Source organism: Harmonia axyridis, chromosome 2, assembly GCF_914767665.1.
Source record: "Harmonia axyridis chromosome 2, icHarAxyr1.1, whole genome shotgun sequence".
In the NCBI taxonomy this organism is placed as follows: domain Eukaryota; kingdom Metazoa; phylum Arthropoda; class Insecta; order Coleoptera; family Coccinellidae; genus Harmonia; species Harmonia axyridis.
Genome location: NC_059502.1, coordinates 37,949,813 through 37,964,126, shown reverse-complemented (window position 1 = coordinate 37,964,126; position 14,314 = coordinate 37,949,813). Strand labels below are relative to the sequence as shown.

At 34.5% G+C, this 14,314-nt stretch overlaps 1 protein-coding gene and 1 long non-coding RNA gene across 12 annotated transcripts in view; one reads left to right on the top strand and one right to left on the bottom strand.

The window, feature by feature from the left end:
• Window positions 1-14,314, bottom strand: part of LOC123672359 (glutamate receptor ionotropic, kainate 2-like) — a 528,220-nt gene that overhangs the window by 354,150 nt on the left and 159,756 nt on the right. For all 11 annotated transcript variants that reach the window (XM_045606439.1, XM_045606445.1, XM_045606449.1 and 8 more), the window contains one exon: window positions 1,769-1,993. In XM_045606439.1, the coding sequence (XP_045462395.1) occupies window positions 1,769-1,993 (225 nt within the window). The remainder of the gene's footprint in view (window positions 1-1,768; window positions 1,994-14,314) is intronic.
• On the top strand, window positions 7,410-7,846 carry LOC123672363. The gene is made up of 2 exons (XR_006746258.1): window positions 7,410-7,551; window positions 7,604-7,846. It is a non-coding gene; the product is annotated as an uncharacterized LOC123672363 (long non-coding RNA).

Below are 14,314 nucleotides of genomic sequence, written 5' to 3'. Positions count from 1 at the left end.
CCAAATTTTTTTTTCTTTCTTCGTTTTCATTCAAAAAAACTATTAAAAATATAATATAGACCTTCATCCTTCAAATGAGTATATTCACCCCAACTCGCCAACTTATCAACTTTTAAAATATTAGTTTTAAATAATTTTATTTTTGATGAAAAATATAGTCAGAATGTTATCTATTAGTCATTACTCTAAGTTCTACCATTATTGTTCATAAAACTATCATAAATTTTGCTAAGGTGTTGAGTATCTTCTCTGAAGCCGTATTATATGTTCTGATATGAATCATTTCACTTATTAACCTTCGGTTGTAATGTTGTTCTACGTCTAATATTGTAACACCGTTAAAGTCAAATGTGTGTCCTTCTGTGTGAGTGTGTGCCGTCAGTGCTGTTTTTTGTGCATTGTCAAATTTCTTAGAGTCATTAGTGTGTTGTCTGATTCGTTCTTGAAGAAGTTGTTTCGTTTGACCTATGTAGCATTTTTGGCAATTAGAGCATTCAATCTTATAGACTAGTTCTGATTGTTTCGAAAGAGGTGTTTTGTCCTTTAATTTGGTGTAAAACAATCTTTTATCATCCATTTTGTTATAGAACGCAGCGGTACAATTGTGTTCTCTGAAATTTTTTTCAATTTTATATGACAAAATTGGATAGAATACCAACTTGGAGAATTTTTTCAATGTGGTCTGTGATGATGTTGTTTGTTGGTGTGGTCTGTCTGTATTGTCCTGAGTGTTAGCATTTGATGTAGTATTTGATCGTTTTGTTCTACGATAGTTATTGATGCATGTTTTCACAAAATGCATTGGATAGTTATTACTTGTCAGTATTTTTGTGACCTTTTGGAGATTTTCAAAATGATATTCTTCATTACTTAACACTACTGCTCTTTTCATTAAATTCATTGCAATTTTTTTTTTTGTGAGGCACTGTGGTTGGAAAAGTAGCTAACACATCTATTTGAATTTATGGGTTTTATGTACCAGTTCGTCTTGAGTTCATTTTTATCTCTGATTATTACTATGTCCAAGAAGGAAATGCTGAAATTTGTTTCTTTTTCTAAGGTAAATAAATGTTTTTGTGAAATGAGTTAAATACATATAATAACCTCAGTTTTTTATTCGCCAAAATTTAATATGTATTTTGAATCAGTTCAATAAAATTCTGCAGTACTTCTTCTCTCACCCGTCCATAATCCTACATGATATGTTTATAGAAACAATATTTATTCCGATTAAGAAACTTCACAATCAACAATTCCTACTAAAGTGCTTAGTGGTTAGTGCTCGAAATAGCGAATTACTTTTACAAAGTGCTTAGTGCACGAAGCCCTTTTTTTCGAGCTTAGTGCTCAAACCACTATTTTTCGGTGCTCGTCATAGCTCTGCATGATACATTATAACGTTACAATTCAAATTTTGTGGAGGGTTCTCAATCTCGAAATCGATGAAATCTGTCTTATTCATAAATTGTAGTTCAATAAACAGGTTCATTCTGTAAAATGGAATTAGAGACAGTATGAATCGAAAAGAAATGCACCCGTCGAATCGTAATCAATTCGAATTGGTATTCTGTAATTCAAGTAGAATTACTATAGATATCAATTACGAATTACATTGTGAGACGCAATCAATTAATTGTATATTCAAGTAAATTTGAATATTAAGGACTACATCAATTAAGTTAAATATTGTCGATACTTGAAGAACTATGGAATTCATACAGTTACCTAGTAGGAATTTCATTTTCAATTTTGACCTTTTTGTACTCACCTGAATATAAGATGAATTCAGAACAGGAAGTAGGTCTGGTCTACCCAATCGAAATGCGGCCATGTCCCTCAGCAGCTCCCTAACCGATAAATCCTGAGTGTCTACAACTCGAAAAGCAGTCATGTTCACGAAGTTGTATTTGAAGTCTTCGAGATCGAACGCTTCCAAATCGAAGGTGGTGAAGAGATAATGATACTTATAATCGTTCATCTGCAACTGGAGGATCTGCAAATAGGGGAAGACAAGGACCGGAGTTAGATGTGGTTTCTCAATTTTCTTAATGGAAAATGTTTTTTTAATATGACATGATATACTCTCTCAGAATTATTGTCCATATGAGACCTAATTCGTTGAGAAAGCTTCTAAGATTTTTCCAATCCAAAATCTTGTAGAATTTTCATTTCCACCAATGAATAATGAAGTTATTTATAAATTCACTTCAATACTGAAATTTACATTTGGTTTTGCGTTTTTGTCAATTTAAAATTGATGCAAAATGAGGAATGGCTGACGTAAAGTCGAAAGCTTTTGAGCGTTCGTCATTAATAATAAATATCAGCTATTTATTCTCCATATTGGATTTAATTTTTTTATGAATCAAATGGAGTGATCAGCTTGGAATTCAGCAAGATGTTTAAAATTGTTATTATATAATATATAATATTAACAGAGCTGGTTTTGCGATTTGTGTTCACGAAATCATTGTTTTTTTTTATATTCTTTTTGAATTCTTCATGGTTCTGGTTAACCAATTTACATGCAATTTTGTATGAAGCTACAGATTTTTATTTAACATTCAATCGAATATTTGATTTCCGAATCTGTTATTTCGATACTATGATAGTGGAGGGAGTCGTGATGTCTTAGTGACAATGGAGAAGTACCCAGGAACGCATCGAGCTTTTTGCGTACGAGAGTATTATCGCAAGGGTGATTCAATAGTAGCTTCTCAACGTTTATATCGTGCGGAATATTGTACACGCAATGCACCAAGTGATGACTCCATTAGAAAATGGATCCGGATGTTCTAAAATACACATGCGACGGTAAAAATTCAAGAATCTGGCCGCCCTCGTTCAGTCCGCGAAGAAACGATTCGAGGAGTGGATACGTCGATTCGTCAAAATCATGAACAACCCCCTCAGTGCCCGAAGGACGTTGTTTGGGCCGCTATGTCTGTATGTCTGCTAGAGACATAATCGATCCTTATTTTCATGAAGATCTACGAGGTCAACCAATCACTGTAAATAGTGACCGTTATTGCGATATGCTGCGAAACTTTTTGGAACCACTGGAGTTACTGGAATTTCAAGATAACAACTCAAGAACGTGGATTCAACTAGATGGGACCACTTGCCATACAACAAATCAAGCAATGGTAGCTGTTAAAGAATTCTTCCCTGATGAGGTCATTTCGCGTAGGAATAACATCAACTGGCCTCCCAGAAGCCCCGACATTATTCCACTTGACTATTCTGCATGGGGGTACCTTAAGAGTAAGATGTATAAGACTAATCCAACGAACTTGACCAATTGAAGCAAAACACCAGGTCAAAAATGGCAGCAATATCGATAGCTATGTGTCAGCCTGTGATCGCCAATTTTCGTTTCCGGTTAGAAGAGTGCCAGCAGCGTAACCATTTGGAAAACAATCTTTTCCAAATAATTTTCCACTTCATACTGTAATATTTAACAATATTACTTTTTTAATTTTGAGTAGTTTTTGTTTTATCGAAGTAACAAATACCCGATACCCTTTGGGAAACCTTGTATAACGAAAAATAATTCAATTAAAATATCTATAATCAAAGCACTGCATTTAGAAAAATTCAATGACATTCACTAAGCTTGACTTTTTTTGCGACGTCCAAGAAGGTTACTATGGAAATGATGGCATTTGGCGAAACACCAAATTAATTACTTGTAAATAAAATAAATAAATTTACATAGAATGGTCGAAATGATTTCCTCTTTATTGAATACATATTCGCGACCTGTTTATTAAATTTCCAATTGACCTTCTGATGAGGGATTGATTTTCCTTAAGGATATTACATTCCTCGAAAATTATTTCAACTAGGTGTTCTCCGGGTAGAAGAAGACATTCACAATCTCAGGAAGTGGTTTGGCCAGACATCCATACAACTTTTGAGAAACGCAGCGAACAAGATAAAACTTGCCATGTTGATTGCCAACGTCCGGAACGGATAGGGCACGCCAAGAAGAAGAAGGTGTTCTCTACTTCTAATTTCATCAACCTCAAATTCCTAATTCGGTACTCATTTGACGAGTACTAACATAAGGTTCCTCCAACACCCGTACAACACTTTGATTGGAAATTTCACTTTGAGTGGGCCTATCAATGTGCTCTGCCTTACTAGGATATTGCCCATGTTCTTTAATGGAATACTTGTCCAAAAGTACCTTTATTTGGTTTACGTCGGTTGGAAAATCGTCTTTGGTATTCCATTTTGGCTTCATTTCCATTTCCGTTACAAAAATCAAATCTGCATATTCCGCATGAGAAAATAATTGGTGCATAGTGAAAAACACTTCTTGTAACAGATTATTTATTTAATATTTTCATTCTGTGGTTCACTGTGATGGTAACCATGGATCTTAACGAACTTGATTTGAATTGAGATTTAAGTTTCATAAAAAATTTTCAATTTGATAAAAACTATTTTTCATCATTCGGAATAGCTTTGTATCATTGGACGATACAGCTTCACTATCTAGTACAGAATATTCTTACTGCCTTGGAGTGAAATAACGATATTGTTCATCTTTAAAAATTTTTTCTAGGAAAACTGGACGTGTGCTAAAAAAAAATAAAAAAGCTCCAGTAATGTAAACTTATGGTAGAACTTGAAGCAGAGGGCGAATTTCTGAAAACGGAATATACAGGGTGTTTCTTCATCCTTCAAATTTAATCTGAAATTATCATAATTCTCACCTTGTATTTTTGAGAAATTTTTGTAATTATTGGAAGTAAACAATCATATTGTTCTACACTGAAAATTTCATCAATATTGATGAAGCCTTATCAAAGTTATAAATAAAAGAAAAATCGGTCGAATCGGACAAATCACCCTGTAGACTGTCAATAAAGGCCTTGACTAGTGTAAACTTCTCCTAAAATCTGACGGTCTCCTCCGGAATCACCCTGTATAAGACGTACAACTTTGCTTCCGTCGTTTTGCAATAGATGGCTGTAACGGTAATTGGTAGTCGAAATAAATATATCGTAGATGTCATACAATAAGTTTAGGTATTTGTGAACATAACGCTTTCGACATGTAAGTCGATTTGTGTCTGCATCATAAAGTTATTCACGATCAACCATGTCAGCTTACGAGCCAAATTCTCATCATTTGCGGAAGAATTCAATTTTCTGCTGTAGTATTAATAAATCTGCAGCTGAGGCTCATAGAATGCTCTCAAATACCTATAGTGTGGCCGCTATTAGTGAAAGAACGTGGCTTGAGGGGTTTGAACGCTTCAAGAATGGTGCTTTCGATGTCGGAGACCAGCATCGCGGTGGAAGAAAGAAGGTTTTTGAAGATGCAGAATTGAAGGCAAGACTTGAGCAAGACTCATGTCAAACGCAACAATAATTGGCAGGATCATTAGGGGTGAAACTACAATCCATTTCAAAACGCCTGAAAGTCATAGGAATGATTCAGGAACAAGGAAATTGGGTGCCGTACGAGTTGAAACCGGGAGGTGTTTGAACAGCGTTTGTTTGCTTGTGAACAGCTGCTTGCAAGGCAAAAACGGAAGGGATTTCTGCATCGGATCGGGACTGAAGACGAAAAATGAGTTCATTACGATAACTCCAAGCGCATAAAATCATGGGGATATCCCGGCCATGCTTCCACGTCGACGGCCAAACCGAATATTTACGTTCTAAGGTCATGCTCAGTATTTGGTGGGACCAGCTCAGCGTAGTATATTATGACTGAAACGATCACAGGCGATCGTTATCGAACGCAATTAATGCGTTTGTGCCGAGCATTGATGGACAAACCACTGCAAAACAACGAGAGAGAAGATGCATTGATTTTACTGCATGACAATGCTCGACCCCATGTTGAGAAAGTAGTCAAGATATATTTGGAAACGTTGAAATAGGAATTCCTACCCCACCCGAGTTATTCTACAGACGTTGCTCCCTCGGACTATCACTTGTTTCGATCAATGGCACACAGCCTGGCTGACCTATCACTTTCGATCTTATAAAGAAGTAAGAACTTGATCGATTCGTGGATCGCTTCAAAAGATGACCAGTTTTTTCAATTCGCACGCTGCCCGAAAGATGGGAGAAAGTAGTGACCAGCGATGGGCAATACTTTGAATTATCAATGTATAACCAGTTTTTTACAATAAAACCTCGAATTTCGCAAAAAAAAAGTTGTACCTTTATGTATTTGTTGTATTATAATATTTTTATTTACTTATCAGGGTTCTAACCATTCAGGTAGAAATTAACAAAAATTAAATAGTGAATCGTTTGTTTAATATGAAAAAAAAGAAGACAATTGGCAACTACAACACAAGATTTAATAAGGTCTTTGAACCCTTTGAAAACCTTGTAATCACAACGTCCTCGTCACATCAATGTCCCTATGAATGTTCAGGAGGACTAAACTGAATCCGATGCAAAACTCGGAAAAACCAGATAGAAAAAATCCCAGAAATATTTGCACAAACAACAACAAAGGGTAAAAACATCATGAAACATTCAAACGAGCCGACAGTTGACTATCATGCACGAATCTGAGAATTTTGGAAAAACAATAATTATGAATTATAAGCTTTTTATGCAAAATCTCTTTATATATTCTGATTTTTTTCCTATGTTTGTATATGTTGAATGCAATTAGGAAACGAATATTATGTATTATTATTAAAAATAAAGGTTTATTTTACAAAGTACATAATTGTATCAAAGCGAAGAAATCTTTCATCCATGTTCATTTCCAACTTTTTCAATAAGTGGTTCATCAACAATATCCTAAGGATTATCTCCTTTCAACACATCATGTAGAATACATCTTGAAATCACGAGAGACAAATTAGATCTAGTCTGACCGTCTCCAATAATTTCAATCGACGAAATTGTTCTTTTCTTTTCACAAAACAAATTCAAAAATTCTTCGATATCAGCTCCGTTAGCTCCGTCATCGTTCAGCAAAACACACACGCACCTTTTGCTCCGTGGTCACGTGATCTATCAACCGTTCGCACCTAACACCACACGCTCCGCACCGGTGTGGATTTGCCGAACGCAGTCAGTAACCGTAATGATTCCATCATAACTAATAAGATCTCTAAAAACATGGTGTATGCACTCATCAATTTTTGAATGGAATATCATTCGACCAAATTGAAAATATTATATTAGTTCTATTTCGTGGCGGCCCCGCAATGTCATACTTTTCATTTCGATCTTTTTTCCTTCGATTTTGACAAGATACATTAATTAAAACTCGATCCTAGCCAATCAGAAGCTTAACTAATATTTTCATAATTGGAAAAATAAAATCTAATCAGTCCATACACCAGGTTTTTAGACATCTTAATCTTAACCATAGACAAAGATTTCTCTATGATCGTATGATCAGAACTGTCAGTCAAACGCATGTCATGCTTTTTGAAATTTTCTTCTGTAAAATTCAAAAAAAAAAACGAAATCTAATTGAACGATTACAGAAATATTTCATGAATATTCCATTGATGATAATTTCAGACTTTTAATTCACTCATTCAAAATGTACAACGTAAGTAGTGAATATGATTCGACTAAAAATTATGTTATTTTTTTCTTTCTAGAAGATGGATTATTTTTGTTTGGATGGATAATTAAATCTACAAGATATATTCATTTGTCGAATATCAATTAGAAGTACGAAGTATCTGGAGATGTTGGACCAATTCTGAAAGTCTGAAAATTGAGATTAAAGCCTCAAATTATTAACTTATTCGTAAAGATCAAATGATTCAGGTGTGGGAATTTTTAGCATTCTTCAGTTGAACATACAATGTATTTCCAATAAATTGTAAAGTTTGGAGGTACTATTGAGTAAGATAAAACCTGATGTATTGAGTTTGGTGGACCACTGGTGCAGCGTGAATAGTGTGAATTCTGTGGCTATTCCAGGGTATGTAAGGGCTGACTTTTTTTGCCGCGTCCTCAGACTCCATGGTGGCTCGATGTTATTCACCAAATCGGGTCTAAAAGTGAAAAAGTTGCCAGTTTCGAAGTATTCTCTTGAAATGCATGTTGAAATTTCTGGAATAATAGTTTCATTGAATAATAAACATCTAGGTATAATTAGCGTTTACACGCCTTATTCTGGCAATCTTAAACTATTTTTTGAGAGACTGTTTCGTGCCCTTCAAACTTGTTTCAACGATTCTGATTATGTTTTCCTTTGCGGAGATCTCAATATCGATTACTTTGATAATAATAGTTATAAGTCAAAATTGTTAGTTGAAATACTAGATTGCTTTAACCTAACTGTTACTTCTACGGAGGCTACCAGGGTTTTTACTGACATTAGAGGTAATACTTCCATTTCTAAAGTGGACTACATAATAACTAATTCAGAAATATTTCGAAACTGTGAGTCTGTTGTTTTTGATCCTGATATAAGTGATCATAGAGCAATTTCACTCGAGTTAAAGACCGATCTTGTTCTAGGCACGGATCCAGGACGTGTCCGTGAAGTTAGCACCCACTTTTTCGAAAATGAAGAATTTTTTTTTTGCGTTCGTTAGTAACTCGTTAGTAACTATTTGTAACACAAAAATTTTCGTTTGTACCTCAACGATACTGGTAGAAAACATCGCATTCCGCAAGGGTGCCAACTTCACGGGCACCCACTCTTTGATTTTTGATTATAAGAGCAAGATGTTCGCTTATTATTGGAGCAATCTTCTTCAGAAGCCTGGTTGAAATATTATCTATGCCAACAGATTTTTTATTTTTAAGTTTTTGATAACATCCTCAATTCCGAAGCTCAAAACAGGTTGAAAAAAGAAATTAGATTGAAATTAAATTTTGCCGGTCCTCCTAGAATTTGACATACTAAGGCACAAATAATTACATGATCAGCATTAATTTCACCTTCAGTACATTTTGTGGAAACCCCTATTAATAAACGGCAAAAAAAAATGACGTCCCAAAATGGCGGAAGTGTCTGGGGTCCACATTTTCAGTATTTTGAGTATTTAAAAGTTCCCCCCCCCCAAAAATGGGTCCTGGATGTGTCCGTGAAGTTAGCACCCACTTTTTCGAAAATGAAGAATTTTTTTTTTGCGTTCGTTAGTAACTCGTTAGTAACTATTTGTAACACAAACATTTTCGTTTGTACCTCAAGAAAACTGGTAGAAAAAAATTGTTATCCACAAGAGTTTCAACTTCACGGACACCCACTTTTAGATTTTTCTCGGAAAAAAATATTCAGTTAAGAAGTCCATCGTTAGTAACTATTTATAACATAAAAATTTTCGTTTGTAACCTAACCTATGATGGAAAAATGTCACCCCCAAAATGCGAAGTTAGCACCCACTTTTTCGAAAATGATGAATTTTTTTTTTGCATTCGTTAGTAACTCGTTAGTAACTATTTGTAACACAAAAATTTTCGTTTGTAACCTAACCTATGGTGAAAAAATGACACCCTCAAAATGCGAAGTTAGCACCCACTTTTTCGAAAATGATGATTTTTACTTTTGCATTCGTTAGTAACTCGTAAGTAACTATTTGTAACACAAACATTTTCGTTTGTACCTCAAGAAAACTGGTAGAAAAAAATTGTTATCCACAAGAGTTTCAACTTCACGGACACCCACTTTTAGATTTTTCTCGGAAAAAAATATTCAGTTAAGAAGTCCATCGTTAGTAACTATTTATAACATAAAAATTTTCGTTTGTAACCTAACCTATGATGGAAAAATGTCACCCCCAAAATGCGAAGTTAGCACCCACTTTTTCGAAAATGATGAATTTTTTTTTTGCATTCGTTAGTAACTCGTTAGTAACTATTTGTAACACAAAAATTTTCGTTTGTAACCTAACCTATAATGGAAAAATTACACCCCCAAAATGCGAAGTTGGCACCCACTTTTTCGAAAATGATGATTTTTACTTTTGCATTCGTTAGTAACTCGTAAGTAACTATTTGTAACACAAACATTTTCGTTTGTACCTCAAGAAAACTGGTAGAAAAAAATTGTTATCCACAAGAGTTTCAACTTCACGGACACCCACTTTTAGATTTTTCTCGGAAAAAAATATTCAGTTAAGAAGTCCATCGTTAGTAACTATTTATAACATAAAAATTTTCGTTTGTAACCTAACCTATGATGGAAAAATGTCACCCCCAAAATGCGAAGTTAGCACCCACTTTTTCGAAAATGATGAATTTTTTTTTTGCATTCGTTAGTAACTCGTTAGTAACTATTTGTAACACAAAAATTTTCGTTTGTAACCTAACCTATGGTGAAAAAATGACACCCTCAAAATGCGAAGTTAGCACCCACTTTTTCGAAAATGATGAATTTTTTTTTGCATTCGTTAGTAACTCGTTAGTAACTATTTGTAACACCAAAATTTCCGTTTGTACCTCAAGAAAACTGGTAGAAAAAAATTGTTATCCACAAGAGTTCCAACTTCACGGACACCCACTTTTAGATTTTTCTCGGAAAAAAATATTCAGTTAAGAAGTCCATAGTTAGTAACTATTTATAACACAAAAATTTTCGTTTGTAACCTAACCTATGATGGAAAAATGACACCCCCAAAATGCGAAGTTAGCACTCACTTTTTCGAAAATGATGATTTTTTTTGCATTCGTTAGTAAATCGTTAGTACATGTTTGTAACACCAAAATTTTCATTTGTAACCTAACCTATGAGAGAATCGCTCCAAGAGAGGTGCACTTTTGAGTTTCCGATATTGTATACTGAATAATGAAATAGATGAATTTCCCTATACGTGATAAATCTGTCACTGTTTTTTGTGAGGTAGATTTCATTAATGCAGTAGTCTCAAATGTATTATAAAATTATTTATTGAAATGAACTTCAACATAGTTAATTCAAAATTTCATTTAAATACTATACAGTAGTAAGTGGATGTTAAGCTCTAATGTTTTTTCTACAATCTTTACTTTTTTGGCCATATCATCGTACAATTCTAGAGCTCCATCATTTCTTCGACAGATGGAAATATAGTGTCCTAGACTTTGTCTGGTAAGAGACTTCTGGTAAGCAACCAAACCTCTTAATATCAACTGTTGTCCACCGCATTTCAAAGTCACAGGGAGTTTTTCAATATTAATATTTTCAGCTTCACTAGTGTCTATAAACAAATGAGTGCTGAATATAGTTTCCACTATCACCTTATTTGAACACATCTGGCATTTGAACTGTCCTTGCAGCGATCTCAGAAACGTAGACTCAAAGTTTTCATTGCTATAATCCGTGATTTCAATGGTTTTGTAAATCCTTGAAATCCTCTTTTAGTAAGAGCACTTCATGCATTTATGTATTTCTGTAAGACTATTCAATCCCTGTCCAGTTTTCTGAAGAGCAGATATTACATTATCTTGACAGTCTACTCTTAAAATTTTACTATTGATCGCTAGTTTTTGTTGTTTGTAGATTTCATTAAGAAAAACAGCTCTTTCTTTACGAAACTGACTGCCTGCCCCTTTGGTAGCTACTGTACTGAGTAGGTTGAATATTTTCACATCTTCCTTATTCTCATTGATTTTTTGTTGAAAACCAATACTATCACAATAAGCTGATAAAATACATTGCAAAATTGTATCAAATGGACAAGTATTTCCTAGAAGAATGGAGACCCCATCAGATACTTTTGTTGTTGTCGTCTTATTGACAATATTCCCGTTTTTTATAAGTGGAAGCTCCATCCTTCTATGGTCTTCGAGAACTAAAATTTCTGGACAAGGCGCAGCGTAAAATGATGATCTTGTTTTTTTCTTTTTTGGGTTCCCTAGTCCTTTCCAGTTTTCTACGATAAGAGCTTCTTCTACGTCTTCCTCATCTATCTCAGCACCTTGGCATGAATCAGCAGATAATGCATAACTATCATCCTCATTAGGAGGGCTTTCAGCAGTAATACTTACAATATTAGTCTCGTATACATTTTTCTCAGCATCAGTGTTTTTGTTGTACAATTCAGCAGTTTGGGTATCGGAGTGTTCAGCAGATGGTCTTTCAGATCTCTCATTTGCCAATACTATCATAGACTCAATTTCTTTTATATGTCTGAGAACAAATTAATCCGCATTCAACGGTAAACAACCGTGAAAGGTTCGATTTTTCAGGTCATTAAAATAACTTTCTACTGGCGCTGAACTAGCAGTAGCTTCACATACGCCGAAATGATGGGTTAATATGGCTGACCACAAGGTATATGTTTTTAGGAGCTTTCTGAAAGAATTAGAGAATTCTAAAGAGTAATGGAAATTCTCCCGAACACTTGAAGACTCAGGCTCAATAACATTATCGATGAAAGACTCTTTTGCTCCATTGAAGATGTCCCGAATCCATGTTTCGACAAGTTTACAGTCCGTATTATTGGTCTCACAATCATTTGATTCTATTTTTTCTTCTTCATATGCAAGGTCTACATTTATATCTGCTATTAGATTTTTAAGATAAATTTTGGCAATTTCGCTCTTCAATTGAGAGTTATTTGAGTCGGAACCCTCGTAAAAACTATTTGATACAATGAAAATATTCGAAATAATCCTATTTGCATCACTGAAATTGCGGCATTTAACCAGTCGAGCCACAAGTTTCAAATAGAAGCGTTTGAACTGAGGAGGTTTATTCTTAAAACAGTCCCATCTACTGACGAACTTCATCAAGTGAGCATAATCGACGCGTATATAAGTTCCTAGCTCTGGTTTTTGGTGAGACAGTTGTGAAATTGTAATAATTTGGAAAGATTTGTTGATATAGTCAGAAAGACTAGCCTCTTTGGCAATACTTCTAGCGATTGCACCTAATAAGGCCAAAGAATGATCAGATATCACACAGAATGGAGTTTTACACTCCGTCATCCATTCTGTCAACCAGTAGCTAATATGGTTAGTATTGTGGCACTCAGATAGCATCTGGCAAACAGGAATAACGATTTACTAACGAATGCGAAAAAAAATTTCTTCATTTTCGAAAATGTGGGTGCTAACTTCGCATTTTGAGGGTGTCATTTTTCCATCATAGGTTAGGTTACAAACGAAAATTTTGGTGTTACAAATAGTTAATAACGAGTTACTAACGAATGCAAAAATAAAAATTATCATTTTCGAAAAAGTGGGTGCCAACTTCGCATTTTGGGGGTGTCATTTTTCCTTTATAGGTTAGGTTAAAAACGAAAATTTTTGTGTTACAAATAGTTACTAACGATTGACTTCTTAACTGAATATTTTTTTCCGAGAAAAATCTAAAAGTAGGTGTCCGTGAAGTTGGAACTCTTGTGGATAACAATTTTTTTCTACCAGTTTTCTTGAGGTACAAACGGAAATTTTGGTGTTACAAATAGTTACTAACGAATGCAAAAAAAAATTCATCATTTTCGAAAAAGTGGGTGCTAACTTCGCATTTTGAGGGTGTCATTTTTTCACCATAGGTTAGGTTACAAACGAAAATTTTTGTGTTACAAATAGTTACTAACGAGTTACTAACGAGTTACTAACGAATGCAAAAAAAAAATTCATCATTTTCGAAAAAGTGGGTGCTAACTTCGCATTTTGGGGGTGACATTTTTCCATCATAGGTTAGGTTACAAACGGAAATTTTTATGTTATAAATAGTTACTAACGATGGACTTCTTAACTGAATATTTTTTTCCGAGAAAAATCTAAAAGTGGGTGTCCGTGAAGTTGAAACTCTTGTGGATAACAATTTTTTTCTACCAGTTTTCTTGAGGTACAAACGAAAATTTTTGTGTTACAAATAGTTACTAATGAGTTACTAACGAATGCAAAAGTAAAAATCATCATTTTCGAAAAAGTGGGTGCCAACTTCGCATTTTGGGGGTGTAATTTTTCCATTATAGGTTAGGTTACAAACGAAAATTTTTGTGTTACAAATAGTTAATAACGATGGACTTCCTAACTGAATATTTTTTTCCGAGAAAAATCAAAGAGTGGGTGCCCGTGAAGTTGGCACCCTTGCGGAATGCGATGTTTTCTACCAGTATCGTTGAGGTACAAACGAAAATTTTTGTGTTACAAATAGTTACTAACGAGTTACTAACGAACGCAAAAAAAAAATTCTTCATTTTCGAAAAAGTGGGTGCTAACTTCACGGACACATCCAGGACCCATTTTTGGGGGGGGGGAACTTTTAAATACTCAAAATACTGAAAATGTGGACCCCAGACACTTCCGCCATTTTGGGACGTCATTTTTTTTTGCCGTTTATTAATAGGGGTTTCCACAAAATGTACTGAAGGTGAAATTAATGCTGATCATGTAATTATTTGTGCCTTAGTATGTCAAAT